This window comes from Marmota flaviventris, chromosome 2 (genome assembly GCF_047511675.1).
Source record: "Marmota flaviventris isolate mMarFla1 chromosome 2, mMarFla1.hap1, whole genome shotgun sequence".
NCBI classification, from domain to species: domain Eukaryota; kingdom Metazoa; phylum Chordata; class Mammalia; order Rodentia; family Sciuridae; genus Marmota; species Marmota flaviventris.
In genome coordinates this window covers 90,811,729-90,835,684 of record NC_092499.1, presented here as the reverse complement: position 1 = coordinate 90,835,684, position 23,956 = coordinate 90,811,729, and the positions used below count along the sequence as shown (strand labels likewise).

General features: G+C 47.0%; 1 protein-coding gene across 1 annotated transcript; it reads left to right on the top strand.

Annotated features, from left to right (window-relative positions):
- Window positions 1-1,114: 1,114 nt before the first annotated feature.
- Window positions 1,115-23,880, top strand: Pla2g4d (phospholipase A2 group IVD). Its single transcript, XM_027925777.2, has 20 exons — window positions 1,115-1,177; window positions 5,007-5,079; window positions 5,270-5,406; window positions 5,953-6,084; window positions 6,758-6,798; window positions 7,156-7,198; window positions 8,515-8,578; window positions 8,980-9,116; window positions 10,089-10,199; window positions 10,327-10,364; window positions 10,536-10,671; window positions 11,020-11,156; window positions 12,949-13,171; window positions 19,827-19,944; window positions 20,319-20,456; window positions 20,695-20,802; window positions 20,945-21,139; window positions 21,841-22,007; window positions 22,560-22,746; window positions 23,654-23,880. Exons 1-20 carry the CDS (start codon window positions 1,133-1,135, stop codon window positions 23,878-23,880), a joined length of 2,457 nt encoding a protein of 818 aa, XP_027781578.2. The 5' UTR covers window positions 1,115-1,132.
- Window positions 23,881-23,956: the final 76 nt, after the last annotated feature.

Below are 23,956 nucleotides of genomic sequence, written 5' to 3'. Positions count from 1 at the left end.
TTTAGGTTCATTTGTAATAATTAAGCATTATTTCAGTTTTGTTTGCCTTGAAAAGGAAATGATTATTGTTCAATTCTATGATGAATTGGCAATAAAATAACTGAACTTCTGTCATTTCACAAAAACATTTAGTGCAATATACATACTAAATAAACAGCTAAGAGGCAGGTGTGGTAGTGTACCCCTATAATCCCAGTGGCTTGGGAGGGGGAGTCAGGAGAATCACAGGTTCAAAGCCAGCCTCAGCAATTTAGCAAGGGTTTAAGTAACCTAGTGAGATCTTGTCTCTAGATAAAACATAAAAAGGGCTGGGGATGTGGCTTAGTGGTTTAGCACCCTTGGATTCAATCCCTGGTATCAAATAAATAAATTGCTAAGTGACTTCAGACAGTTTTCCTGTACAATATTCATAATCTGACAGTTTTCTGATTGGTCCCTTTTATTTTTCTTTATTATAAAGTCTGCTGCTGAATTCTAGTAGGAAATCCCCTAAACTCCTAGAATGTGCTGAATTGGAGGGCAGAGGATAGAGTATGGGATGAAGGGCCTGTGATCAGAGGTGTCCAGATCCCTCTGCCACTCTCTGGAGTCTACTCATGGGCAGGTGAAGAGGACATCCTCACACAGGGCTGACCACTGCGACTGCTCTCATTATTGTAGCTTGGACTCCTGACTTCACAGAGCTGCCAATGGGTTCTGTCCTCTTATCTGGTTTCAGGCACTCACCCCATCACCCCTGGTGGCTTGTCTGACTCAGATGGGAGGACAGTTTCCTTGGCTTTTCCCCCTGCCCCATCCTCTGCCCTTGGCCTCAGGGGAACCAATCTCCCATCACTTCTCCTGGGACTTGTCTGCCTGCCCCTGGCTGCATCTGTGCTGATGTTCCACCTATAGGTCCTGGTGCCCTGCCAGAGGTTTCTGGAGATGCTGGTTGGCCCAGCCTCTTGGGGAAGAAAAGAAGGGCTGACAGAGTGACCTAGGGTGGAGTCCCATCCTGTTTATAGGATTGTGACACTCCTGAGGTTGGCAGATTCACAGTTGGAACTATTTCACTGGGACAGTTCCTGGCACTCAGCTAAGGAGCCCGCATCTTGGCAGGGGCTAGGCCTGGAGTGGAGTTGAAAGGATTGGCATGGAGAGCCTGTCACCTGAGGGACGACCTGACCATCCTCACCAGGTAGTGGTATTTGCTGAGCCCATGGGCACCAGTCAGAATAGGGCCAGGGGCCATTGTGCATTCTGAAAGCAGGGTGGCTCTGGTTTCTGTGTAGACTGAGACAGAAGGTGCGAGTGTCTATGCTTGGGGATGTGGAGTGGTGGGTGGGTGAACAGCACCATAGAAGCAGAGACTTGGCCAGCAGAACCTCCCTTCTCTACCATGAGTGACCAGGCAGGCAGTAGCACCATTGGTCCCTTCTCTTTCTCCTCCCAAATGCATATGCTCCACATCAGAGAACAGTGGCTGCATGTTACAAGGGTGAGCTACCAGGCTCAGAGTCTACTGTCTTAGGCCAATGGACTTCCCAGAACTGGCTGGTGCCCTTGGATCACCCTGTGTGTCTTAGATTCTCAGGGAGCCCAAATCCCCATCCACTGCTGATTATTTATTGGGTCCAAGAACTGGGAGGCTGCAGGAGGCCAAAGTAGCCTAGAGACTGCTTGCTCAGCCCCTGCCATGTGCTTCCCCTCAGTCTAGATCACTCATCTTTTTCCAGGGACCAAGGCCAATAGGATTGGTTCCTCAGGTTTCCCCTTGTAACAGTGATTATAAGGCAGGCTAAGTGTGCCAAGGTCATTGTCCAAAGTCCTTTGCCTAATCCCCAGACCCTGATGGGCTGCTTCTCACTTTGGTCCTGAGACCCAGGACTGAGTTGTATCTAGACAAGTAACTCCTGACCGGGGCTCCTGGGAAAGACTTGGTCAGGGCAGCCTGGACCCATGGAATCTTGGGTGAGATAGTGAGAGTACCCTATCACTGAACAACAATATCCATTGCTCCAGCCTGAGGTCTGGAGGATCTATCCCCAAGACATGCATCAGTGGAAACATTCTTATGGAGCCTCGGGAACAAAAGTCTTCAGGGTGGTGGAGGGCCCAGTAAGCCCCAACTCCATCACTATTTCCCATCAGGATCCCCATGTCTCAGAACAGTCAGCTATGGAAGTTTCTGAAATGCCATCCTTCCAGCTCATCTCCCCACCCCACCACCTCATCCCCCCTCCCCACCCCCCACCCCATCCCCCACCCTGCTCTGGGTCTAGCCCTAGGGGTAAAAGCAAAAGCCCCAGACTAGAGAATCTGGGAGTCTGCCTTATACCTGGGAAGCACCTTACTTCTTGTTGGTGTTCCTAGGACTGGGTCCGTAAGACCAGGTCCTCAACACACAGGCTGTAAACCCCCGTGGCAAGTAAGACCCAGGCATAGTTTCACTGGCCTTTTTCCTGGAATGGGGGGCCTGGAGCCCGCACTGGTGGCAGCAGTTTGGCTGGCAGGGAAGGCTGGGAACCAGGAACTTGTTCTGGGACATGCCTCTGTGTGGTCTGGGAGAGTCAACTCAGCCTGACTCAGAAAGATATAGGGCCCAGGGCTCTGCCCATAGTGTCCATCATCTGCTCTCCAGCCTCCTTCATATCTCCCCCAGTCACTGAGGGCCAGCAATTGAAAAGGACAGGACTGCTCATTCTCTATTCTTGCCAAACACTTAGGATTATGGTCACAGATACTAGGTACCCTATTCTTCAAGGGCTCAATCCATTCAAGCTCCCTTGAGCCACACCATCACCATGGGCAGGGGTCAGTGCTGAGCCTCTCACAAAACTTCCTGGCAAACATGGCCCCTGGGCCTTTCTAGGGAGGACCAGTCATTGTAATTATTGTCACAATCTTAGCAATGGTCACAGAGGTGAAGAAAGTTGGGGCTTCACCCAAGGAGAATAACCCCTTGGGGTGTGGGGCTTTCTGAGGTTGAGAAACTTAGTGATTGGAGGAAGAAATGGACAATGATACTAAAATTGGGGATGGTGACTGACTGGCTGGAAATCAAGCAAAGGGGACACTTCTCAGTAGCTCCAAGTAGCTTTAGAGTAGCCCACAGGCTGTGGACTTGTGGAGTCTTGGCCTCGCTGAAGGAGCTGGGAAGTGAGGCCTGGCTGCCTGTATCCTTCCTCTGTGTGTGGCCCTAGGATCATCTCAGTCATGACCTTCTCTGTGGCAGGCAGATGGGGAATGGAACCGGGTGTCTAAAATGTCATTAAATCCCTTACAGTTACACCTCTGCCTTAAAGCCCATGGGGTTGAAATGTTGCTGGTGTCACTGGAGTTAAACCCCAAGAGGAGAGAAATGAGTCTACCTTGCTGGGGGATCACATGTGCTCTGCTGAAATGACAGGGACATTCAGCATGGAGTGGGAGATGGAAGATGCGAGGGCAGGGCCAGAGTCAGGAGATGCTCTGCTGCAGCCCATTGTCCTTTATGGTTCTCTGTGGGAAACAGAAAGTGGGGTCCTCATGGCACAGAGCTAATTCTTAGATGGCAGCATCCATGCAAGGATTAGTTCCTGTGGGCATGGAGACCAGCTATAGGCAGGAAGTGGGGCCAATTGTGGAACACAGTCAGGATCCAGCTTTGGTTTCTCCATACCACTGTTTCCCCACCACCCAATGCCACCTGTTCACATAGAGACACCACGCTGCATCTGTCTCCCTTGGGTGGGAATAGAAGGGGTGGGGGTAAGGAGATAAGGGTCATCCTTACTCTACCCTGGTGGCAGAGCCCACTGAGTGGCAGGAGTCTCAGCCTGGGATTTTCTTGACATAGGGAACTTCAGTGGGTTCTCTTTCAGGGCTACCACATTGTACATCTCCAGGGCTTACCATTTCATATGCCTCCATGCGAGTGGTACCCATTGAGGTCCTATCACCTGTGGCCCTTCAGAGTTCCCTCCTGGCTGGGGGCAGACCCTGTAGATTCCCCTGGGCAGGTGATGCCCATTCTAAGGGCCTTCCCTGTGTAGACTCTTCCTGCTAGGGTCAAACAGTGAAGAATTGATCCTCTTGGTCAGGCTCCTTATTAGGATGATGCAAGGCCAATGACCTTCCTTGGGGTCAGCCCATAGTTCTGCCAGGCCCATTTGAATTATCTCAGCTTATGAGGCCTAACAATCAGAGGTCTGTGCAGGGTACCCAAACATAGACCGCTGAACACCAGGATGAAGAAACTTGAGATCCCCTAAACCTAGCAGTGCCAGCCTCAGCTGTGCCCTTCTGCCCTCTGCTTTTCTTCCTGCTACCCATTTGCTGCTCATCTTTTCTGCTCCTCCATGTTCTGCCCACTCAGTTTCTTCTCCTTCATCACTTGGGCGTATCTTAGGCCCTACGTGGCCTCCTGAGCATCTTCATACACAATGACCCTTCACCCACAACACCTACTTCACACTGTGCCTGATGCTCTTGGAGTTGCCTAATTCACCCCCAAGAAAGCACAGATAGGCTGAGCTCCCTGTTAGTCCCAGTAGATATCACAAGCCACTGGGCTCCAGGTCTCAGCCTCCTTTGAGACATTGGCCTAATTCCTGTCCAGAGGGCTGAGGGCAGGATGCTGGGAGGCAGGTCATATTCTTCACCAAAGGGCTGTCTTCCCTGGGAGCTCTGGGTGTGGCTAACTCCCAACTGATCAGTGAGATGGCTGCTCCTTGGCCCTTGCTTTGTCCTCTACACTTGAAATCCTATTCCTAAAGGGAAGAAAGGATCCCACAAACTGCCACCAAGGTGGTCTGCTGTTTCCTGTATGCTGCAACCCAGAACCATTAGCTCCAGGACAATGGTAGACAAAGGTTATCTGGTCCCAAGAGGATGTTTCCAGAAGGTCTGGCAGCCTGGCAGCATCACCAAGTATGGGAAGATTGGTGGGAATGTGTCTGCAGCCAGGGACTTGGGCAGCACAGCAGCTCCTGATTTGGGTAACAGAATGAGCAGGAGAGACTCCGTAGTTTGATATTTCTCTCCAGGGGGAGGCCTCAGCATGCTGGCAGCTCACTGTGACCGTCCTGGAAGCTCGGCGGCTGCGTGGACATGACCTGTGTGAGTCTCTCCTGGGCTCCCAAGGGTGCAGAGAGGATGGGTCGCCTTGAGAAAGGACCAGACAAGTACCTAAGGGTTGGGCTGAGCAGCCCACAGCAGCCACTGGGGTTTTAGTAGGAATCTGGCAAGGCCCCCTGGAAAAGGATATGAGGACTTCTCTCTCTTCTGATGGTTCTCTTGACATTGGCAGTGAGTGAGGCAGACCCATATGTGATCCTGCAGCTGCCAACCATTCCTGGAACAAAGTTCAAGACCAAAACAGTCACCAACTCCAGTCATCCTGTATGGAATGAGACCTTCAGTTTCCTTATCCAGAGTCAGGTCAAGGTAAAGGCTACGGTACTCTTTTTGCCAGTCACTCGCAGACAGGCTAGACCCCTCCTCCTGCAGGGAGGGTTCTTGGGGTAAAGCATATGTCCTCCAGAGCTCATGCAGAGAAACTCTGGGAAGGATGGTGTCTTTGTGCCCCAGTCTGTTTGTGCTGTAGGTGAGAGAATGTATGAAAGAATAAACACAGTCCTTCTACCTCCGGCTACAGGATAAACCAGCAAACTGCTGATCCTTTCTAAGCCCATCAATGTTGTGAGACAGTCAGTGCCCCTCCTGAAGGGGTTGCTGTTGGGTTAAAGGAGGCACTGCATTGTGGACTATAGACACATTGCCTGCAGGCACTTGCCTTAGGTACACAGGGAACCAGAGTGGGGAGAGAGTTTCTTGATAGAATTTGATTTTTTAAAATAAAAACAAAGATTAAGAGGGGAAAATTAGGAACTTTGCTTGAATTCCTTATACTTCTTTTAAGTTTTACAGCTCTATGTGAGCTCTTGGTGCTATGAGTAGATAATATGCTAAGTTGTTCTTTTGGGCCACTAGAATGTTCTAGAGCTGAGCATCTGTGATGAAGACTTAATCACGAAGGATGACGTCTGCTTTAAGGTTTTCTATGATGTCTCAGAAGTCCTCCCTGGCAAGCTGCTTAGGAAAACCTTCTCCCTGGATCCCCAGGTGGGTGGGGAGTTCAGGATGAGATCCACTTCTTCTAGCTCCAAACTGAGGAAGTTGTTCAATTCCTCCCACCTAAGGAATGTTGCTATGTTGAACTCATCTATAAAAAAAAATGTAAAAGTCTCCCAGAGATATTTGCATTTTAGTAGAAAAGGAACCGCTTTAGCTGTGCAGTTGCAGATTGAATTACCCAATTCAGGAGCTTTAGTCATCTGAGAGGAAGGTTTGGGAGGTGAATTTGCTACACCTCTCAAAACACAGCACAGTACAACCACCTCAGGGTACCTCCATCACTCCTGCTCATGGAGCCCAGGGCCTGCTCTGTGAAGGTCTTGGGGCTCTTCCTGCAGCAGGCTTGGGATAGGGAAGTGCAAAGTTCTGGGGTCTCCTCAAGAGGAAGAAGGAGGGCCTAGACATCTTCAATCCTCCTTTGGCCATGTTCCTTGTCTTCCTCTTCAGCCTGGCCTAAAGCTTGGGGACCCAGAAGAGAGGGAGACCTGTTCTACAGACTTACTATTGTAGATTACGTGAGCAAGGAGCCCTTCTTGCCCTATCCTCAGTTTCCTCCCTTATAAGTTGGAAATAATTGTAAAAACATGCTCCCCTTAGAGGCTGCTCGAGATGGCTGTCAACTATTAAATGTTCCTGACTTGCTCATCCTCTTTGATTTCAGAGACAGGAAGAGTTGGATGTGGAGTTCCTGATAGAAAAAATGTGAGCAATATTTCCATAGAGTGGCTGAGGACCCCTCTATTCAGGGAAATGGCCCTGACTCAGACCCCATAGATCTGTCCAGCCCAGTTGCCCCTCATCTCCTCACCCCTTCCAAAGTGGTCCTAGAGAATTGAGGACAGAAAGCCCAAATTTCCCTTGGCCTGCTCTCTCCTCTCACCTTCCATTCTGCAGAGGGCTCTCTCCATCACCCTAAATCTTAGCCAGGATTTAAGAGCCTGTAGCATCACCCTGGGAGAACTCACATGGGGGGGCGGCGAATCTCGGCAGCCAGGGGGAACCAACTCAGGATGCTTTTGCCTTTGCGAGGCCAGACTCTAAATGGTTTGACTTTTCTAGGTCCAGCTATCCAGAAAACCTCATCACCAACAATGTCCTTGTGGTAACCACCTTCCCTGGGCTTAGGAAAGGGGCCCGATAGCAGGGGGCAGGGTGTGGCTGAGAAGGAACAAGGCAGGGGCAGGGCTTGTAGTAGACCATCCCCAGCCTCTCAGCTAGGTGGTCACCTGGGGCCATGTGGCTTGGAGACAGTGGTCACCTGGAGCTAAAGGTCACATGGAGAGCAGGGAGGTGGGCTCTGCTGAGAGGAGGTTTTGGTCCAAGATTGAATGGTTGAGGGATTGTAGGGGAAATTTTAGGTACTTTCTGAAGGTGTTTAGTCATGTAATGAACTCCAAGTTCCTAAGACAGAATCAGAGTTCTTCCCTGGAAGTCCTGGTGAAATCCTGCAAGCCAGGCCCACCTTCAGGTTGTCAATTTTGAGGTCACTGAGATTCAGAGGGAGTTTCCAGTATAGTGTGCTTCCAACCTAGGCAATCAGGGTCAGTCAACTCCTTCTGGAGACCTGGGAGGGTCGTGGTTCCCTCTTTCCCAGCTGCAAGCTCACCAGAGTGCAGTGGACAGGAAGGACCACAAGGTGGCGAGTTCCTCATGAGAAGCTCTCTGCTCTGTGACCTCAGCCTGGCAGCCCTGGAAAGGAACTGGAAGCTAGAGTCCTAGGATCAGAGATGGTGCCTTGGCACAAAATCTAAGGAGGCTCTCACCCTCAAATGTGTGCAAGTGTTAATTTGATGAACTAGATTACTTTTTTAAATAATACACACTAACATGAAGTCACATCTATGGCAACTGCCCATTCTCTGGGTGCCAGAGCCCAACAGTGGATTGGTAAATTCAGCAATTCTAGGGAAAGGGCCAATCATAAGGGTGGGCAGGACCATTGCCAGGGTGCTTAACAGACAAAATGCCAGGGCAAGTCCCTTCAGTGACGACAGGAGGCATTCTAGTCACTCCTGTGTTCAGTGTTTCTTCATCACCCCACTGGTCATCCCGTGGCCTGTGTCTACACACGCTACTTGGGAGTTGTCGTAGTGGAAAACAGCCGCCAGGTCAAGGCTGCAGAGAAACAGAGAAGAAGGATCTGTGCCTGGGAGCTGGGGGCTTTCAGAGGTTTCATAATTTCTATAAAATCAGGAGAACTGGGGTCGGGGTAGAGGTCTCCTGGTTGCTGTGGAACTTCAGGCTGAGCAGTTACAACAGATCTGAGAGGGAGTGAAGGGCTCCTGTTTCCAGGCTCATGCCGAACCCCCCTTCTTGTTAGTGTGTATTGGATTTAAGACAGTAGGGCTTAGAGGGTTGAGGTTGAGGAGGCTTCAGTTTACCCTGCAGAGCCCCAGCCCATGATGTGGTCTGCCCCAGGCCCGAGAGCTATCATGCCTGAATATCTGCCTGGACAGAGCGGGGAGTACAGCACTGACTGCAGGTAAGATCTGCTCGGAACCAGGTCTGGACTCTGCCTGGAACATGGAAAGGAGGAGGGTGGGAGAGGGGGTGTCAGAGGGGCAGACACACAGGGAGAACTGCAGAGGGCAGGAGTTGAGCAAGAGTAGAGCGTGCCTCTGCCTTCTTGACCACAGGAGGGCAGCATGTCTCCTCTGGGCGGGAGATGAGCCACTGAACTGAATGAGAACATGTCACAGGATGTGGGAATCCCAATGGGGGTTGTGAGGTTCAGCAGGCCCAAGAGGGCCCTTTTCAGAATCCTGCTTACCACGTTCCAGCCTCCTGGACTTTGTCATGCCCAACCAGTGTTGCTGGTTTCCCAGGTCCTAGCTGGTTCCAGGCTCTTGTTCCCCATATGCTAACTGCTCCCTCTCTCCCTAGGACAGGACAAACTGGAATTGGAGCTGGTGCTGAAGGGGTCATATGAGGACACACAGACATCCACCCTGGGCACAGCCCCTGCCTTCCGCTTCCACTACCTGGCAGCCCAAGATGCAGAGCTGAGTGGGCACCTGAGGGTGGGTCTCCACTCTCCAACTCTCCTGCCAACTCCAGCCTTTAGCCAGCTCCAGTTATTCCTGGCCTTCCTCTGCCAAGGCCAGGCCCCCTGTGACCTTGTCGGCCTTTCCCAGTTAGGCACCCGACCCTTGGAAGACAGTGAGGATTCGCAGGGACTGGAGACTACTACAGAATGTCAGTCTTTGAACCCTCCGATGACTTTTCTATTTTCTTAGAATAAAACTTGATGTGTATGTCCACAAGGCCCTGCGCAGCCTGGCCCCTGCCCACCTCTGTTCCCTTTGTTCATGATCCTCCAGAGGTACTTGTTTCCTCTTCCTTTCCCAACATGCCACATGCTTTCCCTGTCTTCCTCTGGTTGCATCCAAGGGGGCGGCCTTCTCCACCGTCTCCTCCTCCTTAATATCTCAGTTCAAATTGCACCTCTTCAGAGGATCCCTCCTTGACTCCCCACCTCAAACAGACCCCACGTTTGGTTACTCAGTCATATCACACTGCTTATGTCCTTCACAACACTCATTAACATCAGTTCATTGCCTGTTTCTTTATAAAATTGTAAATGTGATTCAGTGAGACCAATGCCTTTGCATTAAATATTATCTATGATGACAATGATGATGATAATGATGATGATTTGGTACCAGGGATTGATTCCAGAGGTGTTTAACCAATGAGCCACATCCATAGGCCTTTTTATTGTTTATTTTGAGTCAGGGTCTTGCTAAGTTGCTGAGACTGATCTCAAATTTGTGATCCTCCTGCCTCGGCCTCCCAAGTCACTGGGATTACAGGCATGCACCACCACACCCAACTAGCCATGATTATTTTATAAATATTAGTAATTATAATTGTTACTAGTTTTATATTATCAGAAAGGGACTTAAGCTATCTTGTTTGTAGTTAGATACTCAGAATTATCAAATGAGTGAATGAATGAATGAATGAACAAATGAATGAATATTTCCCTCCAGAGTTCCAGAAGCAGTGGATCGAATTCAGACAACTCAGCTGGGCACCTCACTGTGCCCTTGAAGTCCTTGGCCATAGGGAAAGAGGTGACCATCAATGTTCCTACAACAAATGTAAGTTGCCTCAACTGGATTGGAAGTGCCAGTTGAATGAAGTTGAAAGAGCGCAAGACCCCAGGGGATACCATGTCTGGCTCAGGATCTGGGACATTCTAAGCAGGGTCTCTTGCTTTGATTTCAGGCTCCAGGAGTGAGGTTGCAGCTCAAGGCAGACAGCTGGTGAGGGGCATTCAAATCTATGGGGGCAGTGAGGGGTGAGCAGAGGAGGGGAAAGCTGTGGATCTTGGGGTTGGAGCAGAGAGATTATTTGGCAGCTCATTGTGGAGATAGTCAAACAGTAATTGAGCCATGCATGGTGTCTTCTGACCCCCGGATCCTCCACTGCTCTAGCCCTAAGGAACTGCCTGTTCGCCTGGGCTTCGATCTATGTGCTGAGGAAGAGGCCTTCCTGAGCAGGAGGAAGAAAGTGGTGGCCAAGGCCCTGAAGCAGGCCCTGCAATTGGACAGAGACCTGCAGGAGGATGAGGTTTGGGGGTATAGGAGAGATGTGGGTGCACACACTCTGGACTGGCCTTAAAGTAGTACCTGATTCCTATACCCCCTACAGATAATCCAGTACTAGAGAATGGATAGTGCGGGTGTGGGGGGAGATGTGGGCCATGCCTAAGTGCCAGGGTTCTTGCTCCATAGGACTCTGACCTGGGCTGAAAGCTGTCCCTTCTTGGGTAAGGGTTTGCCCTAGCTCTAACCCTGACTCCAGTGGTCCATGAACACAAGGCCCCCTCCCTGGAGACAGTGAGTAGGGTGGACTCCTGGGTAAGGAAGGAGGCAGCTCATCCTTGTGTTGTTAAACTGATCTATATCTGTGTTCCAGGTCCCTGTTGTGGGCATCATGGCTGAAGGAGGAGGGACCCGTGCCATGACCTCCCTCTACGGCCACCTATTGGCTCTGCAGAAGCTGGGTCTCCTGGACTGTGTGACCTACCTCAGCGGCATATCAGGCTCTACATGGTAAGGGCAACGGGGGCTGGAACAGCAGAGGTGGCCAGGTCCCAGAGGGAGGCTGAGTGGATGCTAGAGGAGTCTTTTTTGTTGTTGTTGTTGTTATTATTTTGTAGTTGTAGATGGATACAATACCTTTATTTTATTTATTTATTTTTATGTGGTGCTGAGGATCCAACCCAGTGCCTTACACATGCTGGGAAAATGCCCTGCCACTGAGCTACTATCCCAGCCCCCAGAAGTAGCCTATATATGGGAATGCCAAGTGGGTATGAGTAGTATGATCATCAGTAGTAAGATGTGACAGGGATCGTTCAGCTTTTTTAAAAGGTAGAGACAGATGTATATGGAAGTGCTGCCATGTGGCGGGGGGAGATGCAGGAGGCCCCTCCTAGACGCTACCAAGGCACTGGAAGTTTGCTGATCCAGTAGGAGCTGGGTTTGATCTTGGCAATCCCACATACAGGCTTGGGCACCCTTGAACAACTTCTTTCTTCTTATTCTTAGTTGGCTTATGTCCAAAATGGGTGTGCATATGCCATAGAATTGGAATAGACAGCCATGTAAAACATTTAACCTAATGCTTGACACATGCCAGGAGCTCCAAGTTGGTGGATCTTTTTTAGGTTTCATAGTTATTACCTGGGTTAGTGCACATAACACTTTTTGAGGTAGTTTCTCTTCTTGCTCATATGTGATAGAGATGAAGAAACTGAGGTTAAGAGATGCTGTTTGACCTAAAGATAGCATTGTCTTCCTGCCCCCTCATCCTTCCTATGGTGTTAGAAGTTCACCTCCTTGAGTCTCATTGAAATATGACTTTGAGGGCCTGGGGTTGTGGCTCCGAGGTAGAGCACTTGCCTAGCATGCATGAGGCACTGGGTTCGATCCTCAGCACCACTTAAAAATAAAATAAAGGTATTGTGTCCATCCACAACTAAAAAAAAAAAAAAGAAAGAAAAGAAAAGAAAAAGAAATATGACTTTGAGGAGGAAAATAGGAATAAACTTCTGGGGAGTTTAGATGACAGCTGTTGAAAAGCAAATTCTCAAAGGGTTGAGGATAGGTCTGAAGATGGGAAGGGTGTCTAGTGCTGACCAACATGGTAGTCACTAGCCATATATGGTTATTGACTTCTTGAAATACGGCTGGTTCAAATTAGGATGTTTGGGCTGTGGATGTAGCTCAGTGGTAGAAACCTTGCCTCACATGTGAGAGGCCCCTGGTTCAATCCCTAGTTCCACAAAAACAGAAAACATTTTATATTTGTAACACATCCAAAATTTGGATGTGTTACAAATATAAAATATATACTGAATTTGAAGATTTGTCTTGAAAAAATATAAATTATATAAATAACTTATCCATAATCAACCTACACTTTGAAATAATACTTTTTGCATATATTGAATTATTAAAATTAATTTTTATTGGTTTATTTATACTTTTTTAGTGTGGTTACTAGGAAATTTAAAACTACCTATGGGGTTGGGATGTGGCTCAGTGGTAAAGTGCTTACTTAGCATGTGCGAGACTCTGGGTTCAATCATCAGCCAGCACTATACAAGAAAAAAGATAAAGAAAGAAAGAAGAGATGTTAATTAATTACATATGTATCGTTCACGTCATATTAATATTCATCATCATTGATCTAGAAGAAGAGAAAGCCCTGATACACATTTCCAAATTTGCAGATCCTTGGCAGCAGGAGCAATGTGCTGGGAGTAGATAGAGGGTGGGAAGGAGGAGCTGTAGTGCCCCATTCTGGGTCCCAGCATTGTCTTGCCCCTTGTTCTCCTAGGGCGATGGCCCACCTGTACTGGGATCCTGAGTGGTCGCAAAAGGACCTTGAGGGACCCATCAGCCATGTCCGGGAACATCTGACCAAGAGCAAGCTGTCAGCCTTCTCCCCAGAGCACCTGGAGATCTATCGCAGAGAGCTGCAGCTGCGGGCTGAGCAGGGCCACTCCACCACAGTTGTGGACCTGTGGGCCCTGGTGCTGGAGTCCATGCTGCATGGCCAGGTAGAGCACATGCCCAGATGGGGCAGAGTGGGTGCGGGCATTTTTTTTTTTTAATATTTATTTTTTAGTTGTGGTTGGACACAATACCTTTATTTTATTTATTTATTTTTATGTGGTGCTGAGGATCGAACCCAGGGCCTTGCACGTGCTAGGCGAGTACTCTACCACTGAGTCACAACCCCAACCCGGGATGTGGGCATTTCTTAAAGAATCTGGGAACTATATCCTGTGTCAGTATCTTTTCAACTTTGGAATGCTACCTTTCTGAGTTAGACTTTTCTTCAATTAACTGCCATGTAGCAGAAATTTCTGGACCTCCTAAGATCTGGAGATCAGTCAGGGTCAGTTAAGCAAACAAAACTTTTGCATTGTTTGAGACAGTAAGATTTCTAGAACCACTTTTTAAAAATTTATACTGCAATATGAAATGTTATCATTTTTCCTCATCTTCAGATAGAGTTAAAAGCACAGACTTTTGAACCAAATTCCCTGGATTCTAATTTAAGTGTATTTTACTTTCTGTGTATCATTAGGCAAATCACTTAATCTCTCTCTGTTTTCTCTGTACAGTGGAAATGAGAACAGTATTTTTTCTCTCGGGTGTGTTGTGAGCATTCAATGGCATCTTGGCATAGAGTAAGCACTGAAGGGTTAGCTCTTATATGTCTTTACTAGTATCCTAACAACATCAAGACAAAACTGAGCATATGAATTTTGGACCACAATGTTTCTTCCGAAGAATTTAATAAGTTAACTGCTGAATCTTGCATTAACTGATACAATTATTAAAATTTAATTATTCCTTTACATTCCTGTTTTATCACATATAATTATCTGAAAAAAGTTTCAAATGGATTAGAAACAACTAAAAGACAAAAGTGTCTTTTAATATGCAAAACAAAAAGTAAACTGACTGGGGACAGACTCATGTAGAGCCTGGGCTTACATGCACAAGGCCCTCAGGATCAATTGCCAGTACTACAGAAGAAAAGGGAACTGTCAAGGATATTAATAGCAGAAAGAAGGAAATGAAGTCACTTCAATTTTTTTCTTTAAATTTTATTCTCAGCGGCAAGCACAATGTTGCTTAGAAACTACAAACCATTCTTTTGTTATTTTAAAAAATATTTAGTATGCAAATATCAATATTTATATAAATATTTATTATTTAAGTCTTCACACCTAAGAAAATGAAAGAAGCACAAAACATTATAATGAATATGCAGGATCTCACCAACCAACCTAAGAAATGAAATGTTACAGATAGAGTTGAAACCCCATGTCCCCTCCCCCATCCCATTTCCCTCCCACACCATCACGTCATCACATGCATATCTATAGTTCATATACTTTAGTCTATTATATAATCACATATATTTAATATACTTTTGTTATACATTCTTTTATTACATATGACTTTAATACATGTACCCTTAAGAAAGCACAATATTATTTGAGTGAACAACTGTGTACAAGAATCCTGATACAGATATGTTAGAGATTCTCTAAGACTCTAAGATATATATCCAGCAGTTGAACTTTAGAAACATTGAGTCTATATACCTTCAACTCTCCTAGCTGTGCTAGATTGTTCTACAAAAGAGTGGTTTTAATTCATAGCCCCACTACCTGTGTATATTAGTTCCGTTTTCTCTACCTCTTCTTCAGACTTAGATTTTTTTTTTTCCATCTATGGATGTGAAAGCAAACTTCAGTATACTTTTGCATTTGCTTGATTTTTAGTGACACATCATACTTTCAAGTCTATTTATCATTTGGGTTCCTCTTCCATGAATTGTCTCCTAAAATCCTTTTCCAATTTTCTATTTTTAATATCATCTTTAGAATTTTTTCAATATTCTGGATATTAATATTCTTGCATATTTTTTTTGGTACTGGATTTGAACCCAGGAGACTTTACGACTGAGCCACATCCCTAACCCTTTTAATTTTATTTGGAGACAGGGTCTCACTAAGTTGTCCAGGTTGACCTAAACTCGTGATCCTCCTGCCTCAGGCTCCCAAGTGGCTAGGATTACAGGCATGTGCTGCCACACCTGGCCTAATATAAGTTTTGAAGATCTGTTTCTTACAAATAGGACTTGAATTCAACCAAAATTTAAGTGTTATAGGGACAGGGCCCACTTTATTTCAGATGGATCCAAACACCCCCAGTTTTGTGTACTGATTTTTTCCCCTCCCATCATTGGCATTGAGACTTCTATCACATCAGGTTCCTATATTCATAGGACTCGTCCTGAGCTCTCTATTCCATTCTCACAGGACTTATTATCTATCCCTATGCCAATAGCACCCTGACTCAACTATTGTAACTTTCTAATAAATCTTGGTATTTACTAGGGAAAATTTACCCCTGGCACCTTTGTTTTTCTTTAGAATTATCTTGGCTACCCTTGGCCCTTTGCTCTTCTCACTACATAAAATAAACAGTTAATCAAGTTTCATGATAAATGTTGCTGGGATTTTGGTTGACACAGCATTGGATTTATAACACCAAAATAATTACTTGAAATATTTTTATTTTATTAATATTCTATGTCTTCTTTGGATCTATTGTTTAAGATTCATATTCAGATTTTTGTTTTGTTTTGTTTTTATTGTGTGTGCTGGGGATTAAGCCCAAGGCCTCATGCATGCCAGGCAAGCATTCTACCACTGAGCTACATCCCCAGCCCTTATTTATTTATTTTAAATTTTGAGATAGGGTATCGTTGAGTTGCTTAGGGTCTCGCTAAGTTGCTGAGGCTGGATTTGAACTTGTGATCCTCCTGCCTCAGTCTCCCCAGCTGCTGGGATTATAGGAGTGCACCAATGCACCCAGCTTCCCAGTTCTATTTATTAATTAATTAATTTATTTTGGGATGGAGTCTTGTTAAGTTGCCCAGGCTGGCCTTAAACTTGTGATCCTCCTACCTCAACTTCCCAAGTAGCTGAGATTTCAGGTGTGCACCCCTGCTCCTGCTCATATTCAGCTTTGAAGGTTTTTTTTGTTTTGTTTTAACGTTGTTTTTTTTTTAGTTGTAGGTGGACACAATACCTTATTTTATTTATTTGTACATGGTGCTGAGGATCGAATCCAGTGCCTCACACGTGTTAAGCAACTGCTCTACCACTGAGCTATAACCCAGCCCTGAAGGTGTTTTATTGACTGAATTTTCTGCCTGCTGGCAACAACTAGTTACTATAGTGAGGAGAAGCTTATTTTAACAGCTCACTTCACAAGGGGCTAGGAAATTTAGTATGATCCCAGGCTATAAAGAGGATTTCTACTTAATCACCACTTGATCCTCTAGCAATGTCTTAATGTGTGGTTTTATGTAAAAGGTTTATAGTCATTTTCAAAAAGACAAAATTTATTTCATTCTTTATTGTTCACAAGAATAAAAACCCTTGTGACATTATTGACCATGTATGTATTTTTTGAAATGAGCACCTATGCTGCTTAAAATTTTGTCCCCATATAAAAGTTTTTCAATTTATTGTTTCCTTTATTTTCTTAGCTATCATGTTTTACCTCTTAATGATAATTTATTATAATATATTCTTGTTTGTTTGTTTTGGTACTGGGGATTGAACACAGGGGTGTTTTACCACTGAGTCACATCCCAGCCCTTTTTACTTTTTATTTTCAGACAGAGTCTCACTAAGTTGCTTAGGGCCTCACTAAATTACTGAGGCTAGCCTCAAATTTGTGATCCCCCTGCCTCAGATTCCTGAGTTGCTGGGATTATAGATATGTACCACCGGGTCCAGCCATTTATGATTCTTAAAATAATGTTTTATTCAGACAATTTTAGCATTGATTTCTAATTTTTTGTAAGTCTTTAGAGAAAGGCAGTTATTTATTACCTCTATAATATACTAATCTAAGTATGAGAAGTCATTGTGAAATATCAGAAAAACTTCTTTCAAGACAATTAATGATATTAATTTCATTAATATCAAGTTTATTAGGAAAGTATCATATCTTGAAACATTACTCAGAATGAACTTGTCAGTCTACTTATGTCTAAAATATTGGTTCAGTTCTTATAACAATCTACTACAAAAATGTACCAGTTATGCTGGGGGTGAGCTCAGAGGTAGAGTGCTCACCTAGTATGTGCAAAGCCAGACTTTGATACCTAGTTCACCCCCCACACACACACACATACCAGTTATAATCAGTGCATTTCAAACTAGTTATATGTGTGTGTGTAGGAGGGTACTGGGGATTGAATCCAGGGGTTCTATACCACTGAGCTGCATTCTCAGCCCTTTTTATCTTTTATTTTAAGACAGGATTTTGCTAAGTTGCTTAGGACCTTGCCAAATTGCTGAGGTTTTCCTTGAACTTGCAATCCTCCTGTCTCAGCCTCCTGAGTTGCTGGATTATAGATGTGTGCCCTCACTCAAAATACCTCTTTAGATTTTTTTCCTTTATTTTTTACTGGCAAGTCTTGAACTGCTTAGAAGCTCCTTACCATTCTAAAGGAGAAACTCCTAATTTTTCTCTTATCTTCTCCTGAGTGAAGAGGTTTTTACATATTTTTCTGCAATACTCAACAAAAAAAAATTTGCACACCCTTTAGTTTACTGTGTACACTGCCTGAACCAGATCAACATATTACCAAGCACCACCATTTCCAGTGGGTACCTTGAGTTGTCAGAATGATGTTCTGCAGAATTGGGGATACTTACTTGGAAACTATGGGGCTAGAGATAAAAAATCCTATGCAGCTTAGTTGTAACTATCACAGGGTATCCTTGGTGCTGTTTTAGTAGGTGTAAGGGTTGCTTACCCTTTCCCAAAACTTTCTCTAGGGCAGAAATTGTGAAACTGTAGTAAAAAGCCATTTTCCTCCTCATTATACATATAAAAAGAGCAATAAACAGTATCACTAAATAAAAAGACATTAAGCTGGCAAGAAGGTGCATGCCTGAAATCTCAGCCTCAGGAGGCTAAGGTAGGAGGATCTAAAGTTTAAGCCTCAGCAACTTAGAAAGACCCTGTCTCAAAATAAAAAATAGAAAGAGCTGGGGATATAGTTTAGTAGTAAAGCACCCCTGGGTTCAAAACTCAATACCATAAATAAATAGATAGACATTGAAGCTGGTGCTGGGAAACTTGGTAAGACCCTGTATCAAAATCAAATTTGAAAAAAGATTGGGGATGTAGCTCAGTGGTGGTAGTAGAACACTTGCCTTGCATGTACAAGGCCTTGAGTTCAATTCCCAGTATTGCAAAACAAAAAGACATTGAGAAGGGAAATTGCTGATGTTAGTCAACTCTTATCCTCCCAATCACATGGACACATTCACTCCGCAGCACTGATTTATTGATGTTGTTGAGATAACATCACCTATAGCAGGAGCTCAGGCCCTGTTTGGGGATTGTTCTGTGGATTCCCTCTATAACTCAAGTTATATTGGGTACCACTGAAGAACTGGGGGAAAGATGCATGAGTTGACACATGAGTGCTCTTGTCAAGTGACAGAGGACTATCAGGAAGGAGGAAAGACACTACTTGTGCTAGATTTTTGCCACACTTATAGGAAGGGGACTTCTTATTGGGTAGGCTGGGCTGACTCTTGGGACTCAATCTCACTGATCATCAGTATCCCTTGGGGAGGTTTTTTAAAAAGATAAATTCTGAAGTGACTTCTGATAGACTGATTCTCATACAGGCCCGTCAAGCTATGTGTTTAACCTGCTTTATAAGTAAATTTGGATATAAGGGCTGGTATGGTAGGTTGGGAGCTTCCTAGGTCTCAACACCCTTCTACACTAAAAAGCCTAAGACAGAGATGACATGTGCCATCCTGTCCAAAACAGCCCAGGGCCAACAGCCCTGGCCTCATCTGTGGCAGCACCATTCTTGTCAAGGCAGGGCTCTGGGCAGCTGCCACCATTCACCTTTTACCTTGAGGGAATTTGAGAGGAGCCCCATGTACATCTCTGAATAGAATGTGAACTTTCTGTGTCCCTAGAACTCAGGGAGGCTCTGTGGGGCTCCCCCCAAAAGCAAGCCATAGTCTTTGCCATCAGTGACAGAGCTTGGCATTTTATTAAAGAGAGAGTTAGAAACAGAAGGCAGGAATAAACCACAGGGTACAACCTCATACTGTGCAAACAAAGCAGGAAAGGAGGAGGAGGAGGAGGAGGGGGAGGGGGAGGCAGGAACACCAGGAAAATATCTGGGAGGGGCTGAAACTTGAACCCTAAAAGGGCAGCAAGTCCCTTGGCATAGCTCAGTGTGTACTAAAAGGGGATTGCGGTGTGCTTTCTGGAAAGCAATGTGTGCATGCATACATGTGTATATCTTCATGTCAGTATTCACTTCTGCTTCTGAGTCCCACTGAGGCACAGGGTGTGGGGAGAAGGACGGTTGTCACTGTTGTCTTCGGGAATGGCCCTCCTGGGAGATAGGCAGTATACAACCTGCAGAGCCCTACATGGCCACCTTGGGCCTGGTGAGGACATGGGGACAGGATTGGGAACTGGATGCACATACCCACCATTCCTCCTAAATCCCAGTGAAGCAGCCACCTCCTCCCCCCCAGCCTATGTTCCTGCCCTGCCCTTGTCCTGGTAGAGTTGCTGCTTTCAGGGTGCTCCCACCCTCACTTGGGTCCTCATGTCCTCCAATCCCAGGTTGTGGATCAGAAGCTGTCAGGACAGAGAACAGCACTGGAGCGTGGTCAGAACCCTCTACCTCTTTACTTGAGCCTCAATGTCAAAGAGAACAATCTGGATACTTTCGAATTCAAGGGTACAGTCCTATTCACTCCATCCTCCAACACACACACTCCCTAAATCCTCTGTACCCTGAGAATCTCCAGATAATTCAATCTGGAAACTTCTATGCAGATTGTACAAGCCTCTGGAAGGGTGGTGGTGCTAGTAAGCCCAAGAGTCTGCCTGGGGTGCTCCTTGCCCTTGGGTGGGGGTGGTGTTTGAACATGCAGATGGGTTAGGATGGGGCCGGTTAACCTAGGACCCTGCATTCCTCATGTTTCCTGAGTTGGTGCCAGTCAGGAGGAAGGCTGAGGCATGTCAAGGGGCAATATCTTTGACCCTTGGCAGAACTCAGCCTCCCCCAACCCACACAACTCACATTCCTGCCTCTCCTTCCTGCCACATTAGAGTGGGTTGAGTTCTCCCCCTATGAGGTCGGGTTCCTGAAGTATGGAGGTTTTGTCCCTCCTGAGCTCTTTGGTTCCAAGTTCTTCATGGGGCAACTGATGAAGAGGCTCCCTGAGTCCCAGATCTGCTTTCTAGAAGGTAAGGAATGGTCACTCTGCAGGTTTCTTCCTGGACATGAATCCTGCAGCTCAGGTCTGGGCAGAGCCCCAGGGTGAGGGGCAGGGGTTGGGCAGTGGGGAAGAGAAGCCATTGGAAGAAAAGCCTTTTTCCAGTTCCCATTTTCCATCTGCACTCAAGAGTGGGGACCGCTGGCTTCCAGGTGGAAAAGACAGGGAGCAGGTGCCTGAAAGCTGACCTCTGTGGGTTTGGTCTTCAGGTATCTGGAGCAATATTTTTTCCCTAAACTTGCTGGACACCTGGTATGGCCTCACCTGCTCTGAGGGGGACTGGAAGCAGCACATTAAGGACAAGATCCAGAACGTAGGTAGGAGAGGGGACACTAAGGGGAGCCCAGGATGAGGCTGCTTCCCTTTAGATATGGTTGAGGGGATGGAGTGCCTTGGGGGAAGAAGAGCTGGACATTTCCAGGCCTCTCAGTGGAGTAATGTTTGTTCCTCTGGCTGCAGAGAAGGCACCTGTAGCCTCCTCTGCAACCTCCTCATGGATGGAGTCCTCCTGGCTGAAGTCTGGAACAGCACTGGCCCAGGCATTTAAGGGCTTCCTGACTAACAGGCCACTCCACCAGTGTGAGGCCAACTTCCTCCATGGCCTCCAGCTACACCGGGACTACTGCAACCAGAAAGACTTCTCCACCTGGGAAGGTAAGGGCCATAACAAATTTGGACTCCTGGGTGAGGATGGGCCATGGTTGTTGACTGAAAGATGCTTGGGGGTCACAGCATCCACTTCTGGTCTGTAGTCTGGAGAAGATTGCTGGGAGCCATTAGCCAAGTAGGTATGACAATTTCCTTGCCAGCGTACCCCATGTTGCTTAGTGGAAGGACTCGTGGAAATAGGACATTTTGCAGTGACATTGCAGTTAGGTGACCTTGCTCAAGGACCAGGGCGGATCCGGGATTAGGGTGTTCCTGGTTTAGGATAATCGGGTTTAGGGCGTTCCAGGTTTAAGATTATTCCTGCTGGGAATAGGGCGTATCCTGCTGCCTGAGTTCCCCTTGAGTTCTCACGGGATTCAGACAGTATTTTTTGGGAGATAGAAGCCCAGTGGAGGTGGATTTTGGGCAGAGAATGTGGATTTCCCCAGAACGTGATTGTAGACGGCTCGTGTGAGTTCGGGAATAAAGAGTTGCTGTTTGAATCTACAAGCTGTGTGGTGGCTCGTGATTGTGTGCCCAGCCAGACTGCGGCAGAAGATCCCATTGAGAGGTCTTGGGAAAGGCTGGGGTGGCATGTGCATTCAGGAAGTGACACCAGATATAAGGAAGGGACGTGGAGGTGAATGTTGTTGGTGGGCTACTGTGGCAGGGTGGCTGCCTCTGACTGTCACTGCCTTTCTCACCAGACTTCCAGCTAGACCCCATCCCCAGTCGACTGACCCCCCAGGAACCCCAGCTCTGCCTGGTGGACCCGGCCTACTTCATCAACACCAGCTTTCCTTCCTTGCTCCGGCCCGGTCGCAGGATGGACCTCATACTCTCCTTCAACTGCTCCCTAAACTCACCCTTCGAGGTGCTTCTGGTTGCCCCCTGGGGACCCAAGACCCTTTGTCCAACCAGGCCAAGATCCAGGGGCAAGCAGCAAGGCCATTGAGCTACTGACCTACACCAAGGAAGGGAGAGGTAGCAAGCTGTAACCCACAAATCCTTCCAGGGTCCTGGTGGGGAAGGGCTGCAGTGGTGATGGGGTCCTGGGCTCCCAGGACGCCTGCATGGGTCATATATCACCACACCAAAGAAAAATAACTGGACAGAGCTAGGAGGAGACACTGGGCATCTCCACATGCAACCCCACCTCCCCTGAGGACTTGGTAATGCTGGTATGCATATGTAGGTCACCTACTGAAGCCCTCTAGGCTCTGGGACTTGAATAATCCAGCAGTAGCAATCCAAATGGAGGTAGAAGATGCTGGGTCTACATCGCACCTAAAGATTTGAACCCCTAGAATCCTCAGACTCTCTCTGAGGCACATGCAGCTTAGCTGGGCCATGAGCAGGACAGAACCAGCTGGATGACTGGTGATGTGGGTTGATGGGTTCTCTGAGCTGCCTTCTGTTCCTCCAGGCGCTGCAGCAGTCGGAGCTGTACTGCAGGGCCCGGGGGCTGCCCTTCCCCCATGTGGAGCTCAGCCCTGAGGACCAACTCCAACCCAAAGAGTGTTACCTCTTCTCAGACCCCACCTGCCCCGAGGCCCCTGTCTTGCTGCATTTCCCGCTGGTCAATGTTTCCTTCAAGGACTACTCAGCTCCTGGTGAGACCGCCTTTCCTCTTCCAGCCAAGCAGCCCCTTGAGGCCCTACCCTAGTCACCAGGGGAGAGGGAAGAAAGTCTGCCCTGAAAAGGCTCAAGGCCTTGGATAGATACCTCTGGTCTTGGTGGCTGACACTCACATCCCCGCAGCATCCTCATGTCACTGTGCAGGTTTCCTTAGAGTCATGACCCCAGGCTCCTTTAGCCTCCTCTTCCCCCAGTACTTATAGATACCCCTGAACTTCTCTAGTCCTGCTCCGGGCAGTAGCTGGGGGTATAGGTCACTTGGCCTCTTTATTATGCTGGACAGCCCAGGCTGAGGTCCTTTCTCAGGAAGCTGGGCTTCTTCTCCTCAATGGCCTCCAAATCTAAACACTTATCGCGCTTTTATTTTCTCCTCCCATCAACTTGTCAGAGTTTATTTCCTTTGGGTGGGAAAAATCAAATTTCTGTCTTAGTGGGTTATACCCCAATTTTTAGTTCACACCATAATTTAAATCTCCCAGCTTTATTCTTAACATGTTCAGCCCACATCTTGGAATTCTAGAGAAATTTTCTCTCTCAACAAAGGCTGGTTCTTACAAAGCCAAAGCTCTATTAGTTTCCACCATTTTTTAACCTAATTGACTTTCTTGTTCTGGCTGTTTCCACCTTACCCAGAAGCAACACAGAGCCATACTGTGGAGCTGCCTGAATAGTGGAAGAAGTGTCATGCTACAGGGAATTTGGGAGCAGAAAACTCCTCATACTTAAAAATAACATTCTACCATTTACATTGATATTTTTGGGTAAAAGGCACAGAGAATTGGGGAAAAAGCAGCTCTCCACTATATCCTATTCAAGGCTTAGTTCTGGCCAGCTGTAAAGGCCTCTGGTCCTTCTCCTGATGCCCCTTCTACCCCTGGGCAGGTGTCAAGCGCAGCCCTGCAGAGATCCCTGCTGGCCAAGTGGATGTCACCAAGGACACCTCCCCCTATGCCCTGTGCAACATGACCTACAAGAAGGAAGACTTCGATGGTCTGCTGAGGCTCAGTGACTACAATGTGCAGAACAGCCAGGCTGCCATCCTGCAGGCCTTGAGGACTGTTCTGAAGCGCAGGGCGTCTGAGGCCAGGCCTTCAAAGGCACAGATGTAAGACTGCTCAGGAACCCCAAGACTCCAAGGGCTACATTCTGACCCTCTGAAGGCTGGGAGCTTAACCCAGTCTGCAG

Excerpts from the sequence above, each read along its gene's own strand:
- Pla2g4d (XM_027925777.2), top strand. The coding sequence starts at position 1,133 with ATGGAGAGCCTGTCACCTGAGGGACGACCTGACCATCCTCACCAG. Across the intron at positions 1,178-5,006 it reads GACCTGACCATCCTCACCAG|GGGGAGGCCTCAGCATGCTG; the intron begins GTAGTGGTATTT and ends ATTTCTCTCCAG. Across the intron at positions 10,365-10,535 it reads CAGCTCAAGGCAGACAGCTG|CCCTAAGGAACTGCCTGTTC; the intron begins GTGAGGGGCATT and ends CCACTGCTCTAG.